Source organism: Meles meles, chromosome 4 (genome assembly GCF_922984935.1).
Source record: "Meles meles chromosome 4, mMelMel3.1 paternal haplotype, whole genome shotgun sequence".
Lineage (NCBI taxonomy): Eukaryota > Metazoa > Chordata > Mammalia > Carnivora > Mustelidae > Meles > Meles meles.
This window is the reverse complement of record NC_060069.1, coordinates 80,961,129-80,981,448: the sequence shown is the minus strand read 5'-3', so window position 1 is coordinate 80,981,448 and position 20,320 is coordinate 80,961,129. Positions and strand designations below refer to the sequence as shown.

General features: G+C 43.4%; 1 protein-coding gene across 4 annotated transcripts in view; it reads left to right on the top strand.

Annotated features, from left to right (window-relative positions):
* KCNAB1 (potassium voltage-gated channel subfamily A regulatory beta subunit 1) overlaps positions 1-20,320 on the top strand; it is a 392,865-nt gene that overhangs the window by 269,492 nt on the left and 103,053 nt on the right. For all 4 annotated transcript variants that reach the window (XM_046001738.1, XM_046001739.1, XM_046001740.1 and 1 more), the window contains one exon: positions 11,904-11,947. In XM_046001738.1, the coding sequence (XP_045857694.1) occupies positions 11,904-11,947 (44 nt within the window). The remainder of the gene's footprint in view (positions 1-11,903; positions 11,948-20,320) is intronic.

The following is a 20,320-nucleotide window of genomic DNA, read 5'->3' as shown; positions in this document are numbered from 1 at the left end:
TGTTGGTCCAGCACAATTTCTTGCAAAGACTATCCTTTCTCCATTGAGTTGTCTTTGCGCCTTTGTCAAAAATCAGTTGACTATACTTATGTGGGTCTATTTCTGGCCTGTTTATTCCACTCCACTTACTGTCTATTCTGTTCCATTTATATGTGCTTCCTTCTTTTTAGCAAGACCACACGACTTTGATCATCAGAGCTTTATGTTAAATCTTGAAATTGGGTAGTATGAATCATTCTAACTTTGCTCTTTTTATTTATTTTATTTTTTAAAGATTTTTAATTTATTCATTGTGACAGAAAGAGCATAAGCAGTGGGGAGAGGCAGAGGTAGAGGAAGAGGGAGAAGGAGGCTCCTTGCTGAGCAGGGAGCCCAATGTGGGACTCAATCCCAGGACCCTGGAATCATGACCTGAGCTGAAGGCAGAATGTTTAACAGACTTAGCCACTCTGGTACCCCCAATTTTGCTCTTTTAAAATTGTTCTGCATATTCCAGCTTCATCATTTTGCCATATATATTTGAGAATCACCTTGATATCTATGAAACATATTGTTGGGATTTGAATTGGGCTTATATTTACTTCAAACATCAAAATGACTAGAATTGACATCTTAACAGTATTGCTTTGCAATCCATCAACAGGGTATATCTCTATATTTAGTTAGATCCTCTTTGATCTCTACACTGTTTTGTCACTTTAGCATATAGATACTGTCCCTGTTTTAACAGATGCATAAATACAAATTTCATTTTTAGGTGGCTATTGTACTATCGTAAATTCTGTTCCTTTTTTTAAAATGTCAAATCCCAATCGTCCATTGCTAGGCATACACTTGCTAAATTCACTTATTAATAGTTCTAGGAGGTTTTTTGGTAAATTCCTCAGATATTTTCTCCAGAGACAATCATGTTGTCTGTGACATTGAATAGGACAATTTAATCTTAATAGTCACAAAACAATTGGGACTAAAATAATAAGTAACTCTGGAAGTTCACATCAGGGAGGTAAAAAAAAAAAAGACTTCTCAGATTTAGTCATTTGAACATTCACTTAGTGAAATATTTATTTGTACCTCATGGTGCAAAGTGTAAAGAGGTAATCAGTCATAAATCAGGCATGGCTCCTATAAAGTACTGGGTAACTGAGGAAAGGGAATAAGACATGAGCAATAGTTACTACATACAAATAAGAAGGTGATAAGGATGATCCAAGAGCAGGAGAGAATCTAGGGGTGGAAGAGCCGGTAGGAGGCCATTAGCCTTAAGGATCTGACCAGATAATGCCTATGGACTAGTTAGGATGGAAGTGGTTTAAATTCCAGGCTGACTGGAAGAAAGAGTAAGATTGAGACTGAACACAGAAGTAGACCTCGGTCATGACTCCCCATCTAGCCTAGTTCCAGGCTCTGTGGCTGCAAATACCAGAGGACAGGACTTGGTCCTCCGGTTGCAACAGTGACCGCAGATGAGCTGGTGGGGGAGACGGAAGCGGGGAAGACAAAAGGTATGAGTGGGGATAGAACGCATCCTGCCAAGCAGTTTCCTAACCACCAGCCTCCTGTGACGTTAGAAGGAGCAGTCCTAACCCTACACTGGTTGAAAGAAGAAAGTCCTCAATATTGACTGCTGTCCCTCCACTCAGGGAGGGCGAATGGGAGAGGGAACCTGTATGCGGTAAAGCAAGATGCCGGACCAGAGCTCGAATTCAAACCTGTGTGGTATCTGTGTGATAACAGCTCGCACTTTGAGAACATTTCCCGTGTGCCAAGCACTGCCTTAAATGCTTTCATCCTCACATTTAATCCTCACAACAGCCCTCTGAGGTCGTTGCTGTTATTATCACCAGGAACAGATGGGGCACGGAGAGACTCCATAACTTTCCCAAGATCTCAGCGATAGGAGGTTGGTAGAGGCGCTCTGCTCTGCCTCTACTCTGCCACCACACGACGCCGGCCGGTGTTTGCCAGTCAACCCCAGAGCCTCGCTGGCCAACAGGAGCGAAGCAAGCACGTGACGACGCGTTCTTCCACTACCGCCAGCAGTGGCCTCAGAGCCCCCACCGTGAGCAGCCCCGCACACCTACTCTGCCCCCAGCATGGGGCTGGGCGTTGGAAATAACAGATGCATTAGACACAGTCCCTGCCCTCACAGAACTCAGTCTAGAAGGAGAAACATCCTTGTACGGAAAGAGTGTAATATGCACTGTGATATATGGCCCCGCCCCGACCGCAGATGGAAAAGACACGAACACACTGAGAAAACAGACGTTACCTTTCCACTCCTCTGTCAAGGAAAGTGAAAGGCAAACTCATGCATTGTGGCTGAAAGCATTTCCTTTTGATGAAGTGCATATCTAAACACCAACGTGCCCCTTAGTCAGGTTCATGCCTCCATCTCCCTCATGTTGCTGACTTGGCTTTCTCTTGAGAAAGTCACAGATGCGCCCACAGTAAAGGGAACCGCAAAGATGTGGAGCGTGTAGCTCCTACCTCAGATGCTTTTTTGTTCCATTTTGCCTTTGAAAGCTGCACAGCTCATTACAGTGGAAACAAATCATAGCTCTCTCACAGACTGGATGCCAGGGAAAGCTTTACCTTCCCTTCATCTTGTGGAATTTCTTTGAAAATAACCCATCACCACTGGGGGAAGAAAACTTTAAACCTTTCGATTTTCTCTTCTTAGCTTTGGAAATGGCAAGTATGAGTATGATATTTTCATAAGAAAGTATGAGTATTCTGTCATGAGGAGAGATATGATCCCAGATGAAATGTGGAAGGGGCAAAGTGCATTCTCCCCTTCGGGGGTGCTGCATCCTTCATTAAGCTTCCTTCTTTCTCCCAACATCCACTTCATTTCCCCTTCCATCTCTCTCGGATACTTAGTGCTTTCTTTCTTGATCATTCCTTCAAATCTCTCCAAGGTAATGTAGGGAAAAGGTTTGCATCTCTTTCACACTAAGGTGTAAGTGACTGGCAGTAGTTAACAGCCGGGCCTTTTAAACTGGGACAGCAGAGCATCCCCATGTTGGGACCAACATGGCACACCTTTGAGACAACAGACCAGCTTGAAGATTTAGGAAGAAACATCATTTTCTATTTAAACAAGCACAGATGCATGAAATGGAATATGAAATGGCTGAAGGAATGAATCACAGTAGAGTGAACTATTATACAAGAAATATTGTGTATGAGACAAGCCACTTCTTGCTAAGGCCCCAGAGCCCCAAGGCTGGCAAATCCTCTCCTCTCCTCTCTCTCCTTCCCCAGTGGGTAAGCGCTGCAGTCCCCACGTCTGCAGGTGGGTGGGTGGGTAGGGCCTATAATGCAAGACCTCAGAGTCAAGGATTTATAGCCAAGCAGAGATAACAGAAGCAGCAGGCCTGAATTTGGAAGTAAATCCAGTAAGAGCCTGAGGAATATTTTTTGACTTAACTAAAATTAAACGAATAAATAGATACACTAAAACATCAACACTTTCGGCAACATTATACACATTTAATTTTGCTTTCAAATATTTTTCAGGAATGTCTCTGCTCCCAGTTTGAAAGAGATGCTTGCAAACTTCCATTACTTTGTGGCAGATGAATGCCCAAAGGCATTTTTAAACAACTTTTATCTTTTATTTGCATCCAAGATTCTTGGTGCAGAGGCCCCTCTAGCAGTCCAGTGAAGCCTAGACTCCTCAGAAAAAGAGCGTTTAAGTACATAACATGAAGTACACAGAATTCCAATTCAATTGAAATTGAAATACAGTTCAAAATAGATAAATTGTTGCTTAGTAAAACGTGCATTTCCTTACTAATATATTAAATAACAAGCTCTAAGGGCAGGTTGAATCCCGCAATTTCCAAGGATGATGAGTGTAAATGGTGAATGCAAATAATTTTTTGAGCTCTCTGAAACAACTGTGATGTGACATTGAAATGCCTGTAATTCCTACTGGAGGCAAAGTCACAGGTGATGTGAGTACTTCCGTGGTTTGCTGCCTACATTCCTAATTGCCGGAGATGCTCAGTTTTGGTAAGAAATTAGTGAAAAAGAGAAAAGTCTTGTTTCCATTTCACATTCATGAACCTCCAAATTCTATGCCCCTGAGATAAAGATTCTAGATTCTTCTGATTTGGAACTCTGAGGTTTTTTTATTTCCAGCTGTTTGGATGTCTTGGATCTTTGACACGGTAAAAGCAGAGTAACTTCTAGATAAGCAGTAACTAGACGTGAAGGAGCATTTCTCAATTCCGCCCCCTCCCCCCACCCCCTGCAGAATACCTAAGTTTGTGTAGCCCTATCCACACAACCTTCTGTCCCATGTCCATTTCCCAGCTCCTGGGGATCCCAGAAGAACCATTCGAAATTCCTCAGATTCGCATGACTTCTCAAACTGCCTTTGCCAACACAGTGCCGCCTTCTCTTTTGTCTCCCTTATAACCATCTTTATCCCCCCACTTTCCAGTTTTCTAAAGATTCTCGCAAAATGACTCACGATTTGCATATAATAGATTTAGGATGGTTGCCACGTCTAAGCACAAAGAGGTTCAAAAGGTCGGGGAAGCAGGTCTTGCCAGTCCCAGAGGTGGCCTCCCACCGGCTTCAGTACCAGAACCAGAGCCCCACCAGAGTCCATGTTTGAAACACCAGCTCTAGGAAATAAGGGCAGAAAGCAACTGGCATTTATTGAACACTGAAACATGCAGGGACTGGCGCTGCATCCATACTTTCTCACTTAATCATCAAAAATAAAAAAGTAGTAGGCTATTAATATCTGCACACATGACAGAGGAAAGAAGCTTAAAAGGGCGAAGTAACCCGCGCAAGGTCACCAGCAGCTAGCACGGTGGTCTGCGCCTGCGCGCTGGGGGCCGCCAGCCTGAGTCCCACCCCCAGGGCTGTTGAGATTACTGCTGCGGGCTCACAGCAGTCCCCTCAGGGTTGAACAGGAAAGGGCGTTCCTCCGTCCCCCAGGGACTGGATCTCTCTACAGCAAGTCCGCACTTCGGGCCACTCCTGCCCTTCTGAAATTGTCCCCACCTTTGCCTTCCACACCCACAATTTGCCTCTCTCAATCTCCGCCACTCCTCCGTCTCCTTTGTCAACACATTTTCTCTCTGCCACCTAGCATGATGGAGCTTCTCAGGGCTGGGCCTTGGCCATCTTCTCTGACCACTCTTTCCCTGGGCAGCTGGCCCCAGCCCTTGGCTCCTATTAACTTCTATACCCAGAACACCTTCTCCCTATTCTGAGCTCCGGGCAACTAGCTTGGATATCTCATGCATATCTCTTTTCCCAAATGCCCAAAGGTGATTCAAAACCCTCTATTTCTTGAATGAACCCTACTTCAGTGAAAAGCACCCCTTTTTACCTAGCTGCCTGAGTCAGAAATCTGAGAATGGTCCATTACTTCTCTTTCTCTTTCACCCTCATATTCAATTAAACCCCAGGTCCTCTAGATTTTTGCCTAAAAATATCTGGAATCTTCCCCCATTCTCCTATCTCTGCCAAATCAGAATTCAAGGTACAGTCATTTCTCATCAGGATTCACACAGTAGCCTTCTAACTCCTCCTTTTGTCTTCCTTTCAATCCTTTCCTCTGTTTAAGTTTTTCAGCGGTTTTCCATAACTCCTTCTTACTCAGATCAAAATCGGTAACATAACGTAACCTGTCAGACGCTGTTTGACTTCCTCCGGTGACACCCAGGGGCCACCCAGAGTCACTCTGCACGCTACCCTTCTACTGGCCTGTACTTCTTTTAGTTCTTCAGTGACCTGTGTTTCTTCCAGCCTCTGAGCATTTGCGTGTGTTCACTCTGCTTAGAAGGCTAATCCCTATTCCTTTCATTAAATTATTTTCTAGTCCTCCTTTGGATCTCAGGTTAAATGTTGCTTCCCTAGAAAACTTTTCTTAATCGTCCAGATCAGGTCAGCTTCTCCAACATCCCAATTGTATAATGAGGGTATAGTGTTCTTTTATTTATCAAATAATTAACTCTTTAGTATCTATTTCCCCTTCTATTTGTAAGCTCCATGTGAAAAGCTACTATCTGATCCTCAACCCATATGGTTGACTCTTGGTATACCACTGTTGAACCAATTAATTACTTATAGGGGTCTCTTTCTGCCATACTTCTCTAGACCTTTCTAGAATCTACAGGTCAGCACATGATTTTGTATATTCAGTGAAATTATGAATCTAGTTGGAATTTACAACTGACAAATGACCTAACCCCTTAAATCAAAGAATCTGATAGAATCCCATTCTACTTTGTTGCTACTTAAATGAAAGTAAGAATGAAACAAAGTTTCATTGTGCTGCTTGTCAGTGCCTGTTTTCAAAATGGCTACATCCTTTTTTGTGCCTGGTGGTTTCCAAATGAGTCATTATTTGCTTCTCAACAGAGATGAATGGTGCCCTCCTAAGTGTTATTATCATTTGTAGTCACCTTCATGGCTGTCAAAATTTGTGTTCTTATGCAACTATCAAAACCAACTGACTGACAGATGAACATGCCTTTGGCTCTGGATTTTTCAAAGAAGGTTCAATGTACATTTCTTTAAAAAACAAAAAAATCCATACCCCAGATTTGACTAGTAACTTCCTGGTGGGGCACCACAGATTAGCACAATGTGATTTAGAGGGATTAGTAAAACCGTTCCAACAGATGAGACAGCAGGTGACAAAATGACCTGAGCACATGAAAACAAGTCAAACTGAACTCGCAAACTTTTAAGTCATGCCTCTTGTCCCAGGCAATATGCTGCTTTCTTGGTCAAATGCAAGGTACATATGTCAGCGAGCTGCTCCTCTTTTCTGAGCAGCTTACAACTGGGAATAATGTCTAAGACACACCTGTTCAGGAGAAAGCAGTTTAAGATAAGACATTTGTGCTGCCGGTTTCTGCTTTTAGCATCTGTGATTTGTAAAGGAGCTACAAGCCTCACAGTGTCTTGTGAGACTGGGCCTGATGCTTGATTTCAGTTCTTACCATTATTGCCTTAAAATTTAAAAAAGCCTGATGGATGCGTCACAGGATGACACGAGGAATTCTGACTGCCTCTGTCACAGAACTAACCGTTGGCCTAAAATGAGTTCAGCCTTGTATTCCCAGAGGGGATGAACATGCCCACAAGGGGTTAGGGGCGGGGGCAGGGAGAGGCAACCTTGGTGTTCTCAGGAAGCTGTATCTCTTTTCCGGACAACTCTTTACTGAAGCTTTGATTTAAGATTTAGGGTTTCCAGAGTTTGACTGACAAAGCTAAGTGTCCTGTGCCCCCATACTGATGTCATTCATTTCTAATATTAGCAGCAGAACAGGCCAGGTTCGCCCGGGAAAGAGGAGCTTTTATTTTGAGTTGAACAGGAGCAGATACTAAAAATGAACACAGTGAGACTTCCTTCTGGCATATCTGACACAGATAAAATAGGTAAACCGGTGCAATGAGACTATTTTGACTCAAAAGGGAGAGGGATTCAATCTAATTAGGAATTTGGTGTACTTACAGAATTTTTATGTAGCCTCAATTGTGTGAATGCTGAGGAATTAAGCAACAAAATGAAATTCTAGAAAGTTGTTTTGTTGCACACAGTCACACGACATCATGAAGTAGTCATGAAAATTCCATATGTGGGATGGAGAAGGTTCCAAGGCATCTGTTAGAGCCCAGCATGATATGTAAACTTTGCCATTATTTGGTGTTATAACCATGCAAACAAGCTTTTGATGATATAGTTTGTACTCACTAGATCAAATATGTCCAGTATTGGGGCTTCTATTATCTATCATCTATCTATCTATCTCTCTATCTACCTATCACCTGTTATCCAGCAAACCTTAAATGGGTCAGAATAACTGGACCATTGCCATATCTCCATTTAGTGTTGTGTAGACATGAACAGAGGCAGAAGGATGCAGAGGCACCATGGGTAATCACAGAAATTGTGTTGGAGTTCTGTGAGCTGAATTGGAGGGAGCTAGTTCCTCCCATCTCCTACATCTGCAGAGTGAGAAGCATCATCACGTGCTGAGAATGTCTTACATGGTAGGAGTCTCACAGAGACTCACCCCTGGACAAAGTGAAGGCCATGGACTTAACCAGATATGGCTCATGACAGAGAATGCTTCTCGCTTTTAAAACAATCACTTTAAAAACAACCTCTCATTTTAAAAACAAGCACCTGGTTGGCTCAGTAAGTTAAGTGTCTGCATTTGGCTCAGGTCATGATCCCAGGGTTCTGGGAGCAAGTCCCACATCTGTCTTCCTGCTCGGTGGGGTGTCTCCTTCTCCCTCTGCCTGCCACTCCCCCTGCTTGTGTGCTCGCTCGCTCACTCTCTCTGCGAAATAAATGTTTAAAAAGAAAAAATGAACCAACCAACTGAGTTTGGCAACCATTCCCTCTAGAGGGTGAAGATATTTAGAGAGAGTTAAAATAAAAATACCAAGACTCAATGAGGGATCTATCACCTCTGTATAGATAGTTGTCTGTCAGGGAAATTTTCACATAGTACAAAATCTTCTAAAACTTTCATTCCAGAAAAGCTGGCCTGAGTGTTTAAACATCAGGGGCAAGAAAGTGGGCTACATTTAGTACTTGCTACTTTGCAATTTGTTTTTGCTGACAGTTCTCAAGTTTTTCAAGTTTGGGCTTCCAAACCCATAGCAGAGTGATCATCATCTTCCTGAGTCACTGTCATAAGGAAAATAGGGCAGGTCTCCCCACCTTGGTGCTGGGACATTGCTTGGTAAGTACTCAGCAACATAACCTTGCCCTATTTCATTTGCTAGGAAAATGTCTAGCTCTACATAATTTTCTGTACTCCCTGTTCTCAAAATCATGGAAAGATTAAAGTTACATGAAAATCCTTACTGGGATCTTTTTTTTTTCCCCCATGACACCTACATAGTGACACAAATACAGGTTCTGAGATAGCTCCTTCATATTTTCCCCAAAGACTTCTAGGGGAGGACACACCCCACTGTATTATAATGACATGGTTGCTTTTCTGTGCCCTTCAGTAAATGTAGAGGATAGGGGCAGATGGATGGCTCAGTTAAGGATTTGCCTTTGGCTCAGGTCATGATCCCAGGGTCCTGGGATCAAGCCCCATATCAGGCTCCCTGCCCAGCAGGGAACCTGCTTTTCCCTCTTCCTCTGCCTATTGCTCCCCCTGCTTGTACACTCTCTCTCTCTTTTTCAAAAAAAAAATATATTCTTAAGAAAAGAAAGAAAGAAAAGGTAGAGATAAAAAAAACTCCTTGGAGGTAGAGAACCATAATGGGTTCCCCTCTGTATTCCCATGACCTGCCCATTGCGTGGAACATGGTAGCCTCCCAATAAGTCTTTACTGATGCATCAGTGTTGAATATCTCTACCTGGAAGACTGCTACACACATGTATGTGGTTGACCCTTGAACAACGTGAAGGCCAGGGGCACAGACAACCTATTGTTGGTTGGAAAACTTTCTGATAACATAGTCCACACAAACTTTGTATATTATATGCATTATATACTGCATCCTTACAGTAAAACAAGCTAAAGATTATGTTAGGAAAATCATAAAGAAGAGAAAATACATTTACAGTATTATATTTATTTTAAAAATCCATATGTAGTGGACCCATGCAGTTCAAATCTGTGTTGTTCAAGGGTCAACTGTACTGATTTTTTTAATTCTATATTTTAATTTTTAAATATTTTGAATTTATGTATATATTTACATTTTTGTTGTTGTTTTGGGTAGTCTTTTTTTTCTTCTCCCTACTATATAGCTTTTGTTCTAGATTCCTGTCCTTTAAAATCAGTGGACTTTAAGACTAAAAGAGAAATCTCCAGATTTTATATCCTGTGGTTTTCTGAGAAACTACTGAAAGAATACTTTCTCATGCAAATGATTTTCATGGGAGAAGTCCAGTAATTTCTCTCCTCTTTAGTAGTTCAAAATATTTTTCACACATTCCTTTATGCAATAGCTTCCTTCCAGGTGTCCTTAACCCGCTTCAAATGGGAAAATGTAGCACTAGGTCTGTGAGAGGGGGAGCAGAGTCAGAAGGCACCCAAAATAATTATGCTTTGCATTTGTCTGCTGTATGACGCCTTAGCATACATCGTCATGTTCCAGTCCCACAGACCTGATGCCAGGTAAATGGCCCAGACATGTGTAATAGCTCACCTTCTTAGTGAAGAAATTGAACCCCAGAGGAAGGAAGTGATTTCTCCAAGCTTCCCTGGCTAATTTCAACAATAGGTCAGAAATCTGCATCTTTCACCTCTTTGCAATGTGATGCACTTTGGACGAGGCTATGAAACTAAATGTGTTGCTTAGGTGGCATTTTATAGACAAGAATAATAAACAGAGGGAAAAAAAACAGATGCAAAAGTGAGAGCGCTGTAGTTACTACCTCTAAAGACGGCAGACTGTGGAAGCATCGAGAGAGAACCTGGAAGAACTGAGTTCTGCAGCAGTTGGAAATGTCTGTGCTATTTTTCTTGGGGTAGCAGCGGTGGGGGCAGTGGGGGGAGGGTAGGGGGGAGGGGAGTGTTCTCATAAGAGCATCTGACCAGAGGGTAAAGGATACACTTTGCTACCATGTTTCAATTATTTAAGCTTCACCTCCTCACATTAGACCCCTATAAAATTCTAGGAGGTGTTCTCTCTGAGACTTTGATCTCTTCCCTGACAGCTGTGAGGCAGATGGCAGGAAGATGGGGTGGGGGCAGGTCTCCACGGGATACCTTACCATGTAGACTAGAGCTCCTCGTTCTCTATTTAAAGAGTGGAAGTGTATTTCCTCTTCTTGACAAGCTTTCAGGGGTGGAAAGCAAAGGGATGGATGAGGGGAAAAAAAAACTATCATTTCAAAAATCTTGTAGCAATTTTATGTAGCCTTTGATAAAAAATAATATGACGGTCCCCTACTCTGAAGATTTGACTTAAGGTCTTTGACTTTGTGATGGAGGGGAGGCCATGTGCATTCAGTAGAATTCAAACTTTGAATTTGAATCTTTTCCCAGGCTAGCAGTATATGGTAGGTTACTCTCTCATGATGCTGGGTAGGAGGTCACAGTTCCCAGGCAGCCCTGCGATCAGGAGGGTAAACAGCCAATATACTTACAACTGCTCTATACCCATTCAACCACTCTTTTTTTCCCCCCAGTATAGTAGTCAATAAATTACATGAGGCACTCAACACATTATAAAAAAGGCTTTGTGTTAGATGATTTTGCCCAATTGTAGGGTACTATAAGTGTTCTGAGCACATTTAAGTTAGGCTAGGTTAATCTATGATGTTTGGTGGTTAGAGGAACTAAATGCACTTTCATCTTATGGTATTTTCAACTTAGGCTGGGTTTCTTTAGACATAGCCCCACTGCAAGTAAAAGGATATCTGTAATATAGTTTAAACAGCCTAAAAGATCATCTTGAATTTTTTTCTTATAATAATCCCCAACCATCTGTAATAATTCTCTGTTTTAGAAGTCAGTGTATTAGTTACTTGGCCAACAAATATTTATTAAAGATCCCCTGTGTGTCAGGCTCTGGGGATGAATAATAAATGAATAAGGAATGACTGGCTGATGAATGAGATACAGATTTTGCCCTCAAGGAATTCGTGTTCTAGAAAGAGAAAGAAAATAAATTTGTAAACAAATTTGTAAAGATCATTCAGGGCTGAAAAGCTGCATTTTGCGAGGTCTGTTTTCATGTGGTGCTGAACCTGAGCACACTTTGAGTCTCCTAGCCCCTGAATGGAGATGAAAGACTCTTCCCAAGACCACAGACCGGCACCCGCAGCTCTGCCTCTATCACAACTCTAGTCAAGATCAATGTCAAAAGTGAGAAATAATTTCATAGTTCAGTGTGTTTTGCTGAGAAATTCATGACCATATGTTGCTTTATTTTTATTCCAGGAATCTTGGAAAATCAGGACTCAGAGTTTCTTGCTTGGGTCTTGGTAAGTAGCAGGGGTATATTGTGTGTGTGTTTGTGTGTGTGTGTCTGTGTGTATGTGTGTGTGTGTTGGGTGGGGGTGATTGGGAAGCAGGAGACTGGGGAGAACACCAGGGGTGTGATTGGGATCACATTGAGACCCAGTCTCAGGTGAGGAGGGGCTTCCTGACCAGCACTGACCCACTTCCTCTGAGCCTTTCCTGCCCAACACAGCCCTCTCCCTCTTTACATCCAAAGAGGCGCTGTGGCCATGATGCCTCATGGTGTCCATCAAGAAGAAATAAATCTGATATTAAAGCACACCTTAGAGGAAGAAATTTATGTGTTCCTCATGTGTAGCAAATGTGAAGAAAACCTCATTGTATGCTCACCTCACCTGTAGCTTCATCTGAATCTTTTTCTATCCTTAGTTTCCCTTTGCCTAATTTACTCACTTACTTTTCTAAACTGTTGTGTATTTTATGTACTTTTATAAAGTATCTTAAATACTCTCAGGACAAATTACAAATTATACACACACACACACACACACACACATATGTATATATAGAAAATTTCCTCCAGAAAATGTAAATATTTAAAGAAGAGTAAGTCGAGATGGCAGTGGTAACAACATGAGGATGGTCTGAAACAGTGATATCTGAGTGTGAGACTTGGGGAGATATAAGGCTTCCAGATTTCTCCCAGGTATGGGAAAAAACAGCCTTAGTGTTTGCGTCCTTCCACATCATGAGGACTATTCCTGTAATCAAAGAGAGTCTAGACCATGATGATAGCTGAGGCAATGATGAGAAGTCGACAGATTATGGCTCTGTTTTGGAGTCAGAGCCTGGCAGTTTCTTTGATTCTGTGTGGAACGGAGGACAAAAGAGAAGAGGCAAAGATGACTGGAGTCGATTAGGGGAGGGGGGGCAGTGGCAGTGTGTTGCTTGAACAGCAGAAAGGATGAAATTCCCAGTAAATGAGATGTGGGAGAATGAAGAAGGAGAGCTTTAGAAAGGGGGAGATGAGGAGATCGATTTTTTGGATGTATTCAGTTTCAGATATCTGTTAGATATCCGAGACAAAAAAGGTCGAGTAGGTAAATGGATATGTGAATCTCAACTTTAGAAGAGAGATGTGGGCTAAGAGCATGATGACTTGAAAGTCCTCAACATGTAGATGCTGTTTAAGCCACAAGACTGGATGAGAACACTATGGGAGTGAGTGTAGATAAAACATGGGAGCAGAGGGTCTGAGACCTGGGAAGTCCGACATTAAGGAATCAGGAAAATGAGCAACAGTCAATAAAGAAAACTGGAAAGATGCAGCCAGTGTGGCAGGCAGAGAAGCAGGAGAATGTGGAGTCCTGGAATCCAAGTGAAGAAACTACTTATAGGAGGAGGGAGTGACCAACCCTATTAAATGCGGCTCAAGCAAGATGAGGTCAAGAATTGATCATGTAGCAGCAGGGAGGTCACTGATGACTTTGAAAAGATCATTGTTTGGGGGTAGAGAACTCATGCATGATTAGACTGGGTTCAAGAGAGCAAATGGGTTCCAGAGAATAGCTGATGGTTACTCATTTGACGACTATTTCTGTAAGAGGAAACAGAAAGGAGGGGCAGCTGGCTAGGCGGACAGAGTCAGAGAGAGTGCTTTTATACATGGAAGACATGACAGCTTATCTATATGCTAATGAGAAAGTCCTTTTAGAAGGAAAAGCATGTGTGGAGATGTAGGAGAAGACAGAAAAATACACAGAATGATTTCTCAAGACACAAGAAGACAGTATCATAAAAGCAGGCCGAGTACATGGGTTTTGAGCATGGTGGGTGGTTGATTGGGTGGTGGTAACTCGTAGAAGTTCTCTTCTATTGCGCTGTATTCTCAGTGGAAATCAGAAGCAAGGTCACCAGCTCTTAGTGAGGATGGGAAGGAGGTGTTGAAAGTTGGATGAGAAAGAGGATATCCATGAAAGCAGAAGAGTAAATAGACCAAGGGATGAGTCACAGTGGTCTGACAGCATTATGGGTCTGCTTGAGGTTCATGCTACCAACTTTAAACTGAGCCCGTCTCCGTGGCTGGGTGTTTTTCCTGCAACCGCAGGATGGGGTTTCTCAAGGGCATATGATGAAAAAGAGAAGCCGAGAAGCTGAGAGTTTAGGGAAGAGGGTGATTATAATGGCAGGCCTCAGAGTTCAAACTGAGCAGAGAGGACTATGAAGACTAGAGCCAGGAAAATGATCCATGAGTGAAATGAGGAGGTGGAGGGATAGTGGGAAATGGGTAGGACTGATGAATTGTGCAGACAAAGGGACCAAAGATTATTGGAATAAGAGTGGTAGAAACAGTAAGACTGAAGGATAAAAAGTGGTAGTAGAAAGGGGAATGCTTGAAATTGAGATGATGGGTATTCAGTGTTGGGTAGTGACAAGTCTAAGGTGTGTCCATTGGCAGAGGGTGACTGGAGTTGTGCTGAAGACAAGATCAGTTGAGAGGAGGAGGTCAAAAAACTGAGAGATGAAGGTGCAGGGAAGGCTTATCTTCAGGATCACTGAAATCACTAAAAAGTGTGACAAAAATAATATTGAAGGGGCTCCTGGGTGGCTCAGTCAGGTAAGCAGCTGATTCTTGATTTCAGCTCAGGTCACAATCTCAGGGTCCTGGGATCGAGTCCACCTCTGGCTCCGTACTCAGTGGAAAGTCTGCTTCTCCCTCTGCCTCTGCCCCTCTCCCTGTAAATGCACCCGTGCGCTCTCTCTCATATAAATAAATAAAATCTTTTTTAAAAAAAGAAAAAAACTAATATTGAAGAGAGTGAGAGACAGTAAAGCCAGAGCTAAAATGCGCAAAGCATGAGCGAGAATGACTAAGGGTGGTTAAGTGACTGTAACATGGGGGCCTGGTGATGTGGGATTCAGAGCCGTGGGCAGACACTGGGGAAGGGCTGGGAGGAGCATTTCTTGGCTCCTATTGAATGAAAGTGTGGAGACCAGGGAAGGGACAGTAGTAAATGAATCACAGGTAGTAGCGACAAATTGCGCATCTTTCAGTGTATTTCAAAGATATTGAAAGGTATCGATGCCTGAGGTTTTCTGACTCTCCTGAATGATGATTTGGGAGGTGAGGGTGGTTGGTCTTCGTTCACCATAAATCTAAGGGAATGTGACATTTGCTTAATGATGGCTCTGATCTTGTTACCATTTACTTGAGTTTGAAAGACTCTGGAGGTTCATTATCTGAGAGAGTCTGACCTTAGTTTTTTTGAGAATGTGTTATATGGTAAACAATTATTCACTATTTATCATTGAAAGAATTCACCTATAAGTATAAATTAAAAAATAGACTAGGGGTCCCTGAATGGTTTTGTCGGTTAAGCATCTGACTCTTGATCGTGATCAAGGTCGTGATCTCAGCGTTGTGAGATGGAGCCCTGACTGGATTCTGCCCTCAGCACAGAATCTGCTTGAAGGTCTCTCTCCCTCTGCCCCTCCTGCTTGTGCTCTCTCTCTCTAAAATAAAAAAATCTCTTAAAAAATTTTTAAAGAAATAGCATCATCTAAGAAAATATAAATTAAGAAATGTAGTGAAAAATCATAGAAATATCTTATAGTATCTATGGCAAAAGAAATTTAGTCAGAAGAACCTAGAAAACTCAAGAAAAGCCCTTAAAACTATTAAAAATTGAGGTGTCTATGAAGTCCCACATGTAAATGAGTCTCCAAAGGGGGGACAGCGTTTTTTAAAAAAAACCCAATGCGTATGTCTGTGTGTGCGTGTGCGCGCACGTATGCCTTTTGCTGGTTACAGGGATACCAAGATGAAAGCAGCAAGGATGCTGCTTTCAAACTGTTCCCAGAGTCATGGGAGCTGGGCACGTGGAAACAGACACTACATTTAGCACATACCATAATGGAGAAAACAAAATGAACCAAGCGTGAGGAGGGTCTCCTGAAGAATTTGGGGCAACTTCCCAGGGAATGTGCTGCTTGAGTTGAGACTTGAAGTCATCAAATGGAGAGAGAGGGTGAAGGGTTCCAGGTGGATGGAGCAACATGAGCCTGGGATACCGCACAGAGCAGTGGGGACTTGGGGAAACTGTAGGGTATGTGTAGAATATTGTGAATGCAAGGTGTCTGCGAACCGCAAGGATATGCACCTGGAAGGAAAGCCAGGCCTGATCATGAGAACCCCTGTTTGCCTTGCTAAGTCATTTAGTGTGTGCCCTCCTGGTCTCCAGTGTTCCTCCAAGTCCTGAGGTCCCCAGGTCCCAAGGAAACGCTCAGGGGTGAGGCACAAACAGGGCTGACCCCCCTTGCCCCACCCTTCTCCTTCTATTGCCACAGTTTCTGTCAGAGGAGCTCCACTTTTTCAAACATAAATGTAAATATAAAAATTTTTAATGTAAATTTTGATATAAAATTTTGAAAGTAAATTTATATTTTTAATATTAATCTATTTTGTAATAGCATATGTAATAAATGACTTGATCTTTCAGAGCAGTTTTAGGTTCTCTGTGAAATTAAGCAGAAAGGATAGATCGTTCCCTTACCCCACATACCTACAGCTCCCCCCACACCCGAGCACCACATTTGTTACAGTCCTAGCCTGGTATGTCATTATAACCCAAACTAGGGTTTACTCTAGGTATCTGTATGTCGCCGGGCGTCGTATGCTCTGTGAGTTTGGTCATGATGTGTAGTCATCATTATAGTATCACACAGATAATCTCCCTGCCCTGAAAATCCTCGGGGCTCTGCTTATTTATCTCTCCCTCCCCCAACCCTTGGCAACCACTGATTCTTTTTCTATCTCCGCAGTGTTGTGAGTTCTAGAATTTCATACGGTATAGACATCCCACAGTTGTAACCTTGTCAGACTGGCTTCTCTCACTTAGCAATGTGTGTTTATGGTTCCTCTGTATCTTTTCACAGTTTAATAACTGATTTCTTTTTAGTGCTTTCTATTCCATTTTGAAGGGAGGGATAAAAGCATCTTTCTGTCGAGGGAAAAAAAAAACAAACAAATTTTTTTTAAAACACCAATCTACCCCGTGAAAGCCATTTCAACGCTTGGATCAGGAGCAGGACATCATCAAGTGTAGCAGACTTGTTTCTGACAGCTACATTTAGCTAGACTGAGGGAAAGGGTTGAACATGGAGACATGGAGATGAATTCGGAGTCAGGCGACGAGGAGGTCATGCAGGAGGCATTAAAGATCTGCAGGAAGGAGGGGATCATTCGGGAGGAAGAACAAATGGTACTTAGCAACCTGGCGATGCAGGATGAGAAGTCACCCTGAGCAGAGGAGGGGGCCTGGGTTCGTGGATGGGGCATCATGGTGGAAGAGCTGACATCTCAGAAGGAAGAAATGCAAGAGGAACAGTAAGAGGAAGCACGGCTCAAAGAAGCAGGAGCATTGTGGGGGCAATGACCAGAGAGAGAGCCTGTCAACTTCTGGCTTCAGAGATCTAGTGGTCATAGGGAGTAGTGGGAGAGAGCGCTTGGCTGCAAATACAGACCCAGGAACTTCTAGCAATGGCAAACCCAGGCTTATCATTGAGGTCACCTGCAGATACAGAGGACTGAGCTGTTTGGACGGGTTAAGGGCAACCTGCCTGGTAGAGTGTACCAGGCTGTATGCTCCCTGAGAGCAGAGACCGAGTTTTTTTCCCCTACACCCTTATTGTACTCTTAGCAGAACAGAGTATCCAGCAAATTGTAGGCACTCTCTACTATTTATTGAATGAATGACAGGCTAGATGGACCAATGGCTAAGGAATGGCAAAAAGTCCATGGAGTCCTAGTGAAGATCTAGCTGAAGTTAGGAATCATGAGTAGCTGGGGTCCAGCCAGCCCAGTGCTTTGTTTTTTTCCAGCAGCATATCAACACAGACACAGGGAAGGCCAAGTGGAGGTGGGAGGTGGGGAGTGGGAAGAGGACACCAAAAAAGGTCCAACATCACAGATTGTCCCCAGAGTGTGTTAGGGACCAGAGGGTCCACTGCATACACTGTGACACGGAGTCCCGGCTGGGGTGGGGCTCGGAGCCATATCTGCAGGCTCTTCCTCCTGCAGTTAGGAGGCCTGTCTGCCCACACTGAGTTACTCCCACAAGGTCTCACATTAGCAGCAAGAGGCCTGCCTGATTTGTGCCATAGGAGGTGACACACCGTGGTGGGCAGGTGCCCCTACAGGTGTTTGAAAGAGGCTGACTTAACCCTGCACTGTTCACTCTGGGAGTGTTCTCGCTGCTGTGGGTGGGTGGTCCTCATTCAATCAGTTGAAGGCAGGAATAATACAAAAAGGCTGACCTTCCCCGACTAAGAGAGAAATCCTTCTCCCTCATTGCTTTGAGCTGGAACATCAGACTTTTTTGATTTTTAGACTTGAAATATCCTTTTTTCCTCTGCTCTTAAGTCTTCTGGCTTTTGGACTTCAACTTAAACCATGGGCTCTTCTGGCTCTCAGGCCTTTTGACTTGGACTGAATCTGCACACCTGTTCTCTTGGTCTCCAACTTGTAGATGGCAGACCTTGGGACTTCTCAGCCTCCACAATGATGTGAGCCGATTCCCTATAATAAATCCCTTTACATATATATGTACACACATGTATATTTTTATATATATAACAAATCTATGTATAAATACAGATTGTATATTCTACTTTAAAATATGTATTATAAATAGAAAATATATAAATACTTACATATAAAAAGATATGGAATAAGGAATTATATTTAAATTATATTTAAAAATTATAAGATTCTGTTTGCCCCAAGAACCCACACTTAGGGATAAATGCATTTGGCTAGTTTGGGTTTGTCTGTTTGTTTTTAAGATTTTATTTATTTATTTGACAGAAAGATACAGTGAGAGAGGGAACACAGGCAGGGGGAGTGGGAGAGGGAGTAGCAGACTCTCCACTGAGCAGGGAGCCCCACATGGGGCTTGATCCCAGAACCCTGGGATCATGACCTGAGCCAAAGGCAGATGCTTAACATCTGAGCCATACAGGTGCCCCCATTTTGCTCATGTTTTAAAGCATCACATAGGGGTGTGTGGCAAGCTGAGCAGCTAGAGATTTGTAGGAAGTGACGCATGGTATCTAGGGAGCAGGGAGCCCAGATGAAGGGATGTGTGGTCATGTGCTCATTTTTTAGAAAAATATAGAATACCACCATCCCAAAGGAGGTCTGGGCTTTGCTCTGGCCAGGAAGGGCATTTTATACCGTGCTACCAGATGAGGTTTGGTCTGGGTTTGAGCAGGGAAAAGAAGGAGCACCCCATGCTTCCAGGGCCCTGTTTCCGTAAGCCTCGGGCTGTAACTCCTGGGCAGGGCAGACTCCCGTCACCCTGTGCTGCCCTCTTGAGGCGATCCCTTCACACCTCACTCTAGAAGAAACAAAGTCCCAGAGTAAAATATTAAACACTGTAGGAGCCTACACTGAGTCTCTCAAGAGGTGGTTCTTCTGAGCTCTGGCTGCACATCAGGATTACCCGTGCCTTAAAAAAAATGCAGGTAACTGGGGGTGCCTACGTGATTCAGTCGGTTAAGGGTCCGACTCTTGATTTGAACTCGGGTTATGACCTCAGTGTCTGAGATCCAGCCCCGCATTGCGTTGGGCTCTGAGCTGGGCTGGGGAGTCAGCTTGGGGTTCTCTCCCGCTCCCTCCCTACCCCCCACCTTCTCTCTCAAATAAATAATCTCTTTAAAAAAATAAAAATGCAGATAAGCAACTCCCTCCAGACCTTTTGAGGAAGACGCTCTCGAGGCCCATTCCAAATGCAGGTGTTTTTAAAATGTGGCCCTGATGATTCTGAAGTGGGGACAGGATTAGAAGCCATTGCCCCAACCAGGTGGAAGGAGACGGAGACTTGAATGAAGGGGTGCGGGGGAGCCAGCATCTATGATCCCCTTTTGCTGGCCTCTGGAGCTGGCCCGAGGCATCCCCACCGGAATGGCAGGCGTTCAGAGGAAAATCTTAGCTGAGGCCTGGCCTCGGGGCTTCTCTGGAGTGGAAAGCTCCGGGGGCAAGCAGATTGGGCTCATTTCCCCTTCCATTCAGCACCTGTCACCTGGGCCTGTCTTGCCTTATACCCTTCCCTAATCGAGGGAAGCTTCCAGGGCAAAAGCAATGAATTGTAAGACTAAGCTGTGTGGGCTTCTTTTTTTCATGTGTTGCGTATGTGCAGAACATTCTCCTGGCTCATCTCCCTCAGCCTTAGAGATGCTCTCACGGGACTAAATATCTTGACACAGGGAGAACATGACATTAAATATTTAACATAGGTGATATTATTTTTGTGACACCCTTCGTGAGTCTCATTCTTGTTGCCAAGGCCAATGTAAACTAGCCCCTTTACCTGTCATTATAACAGCACGACAACAAG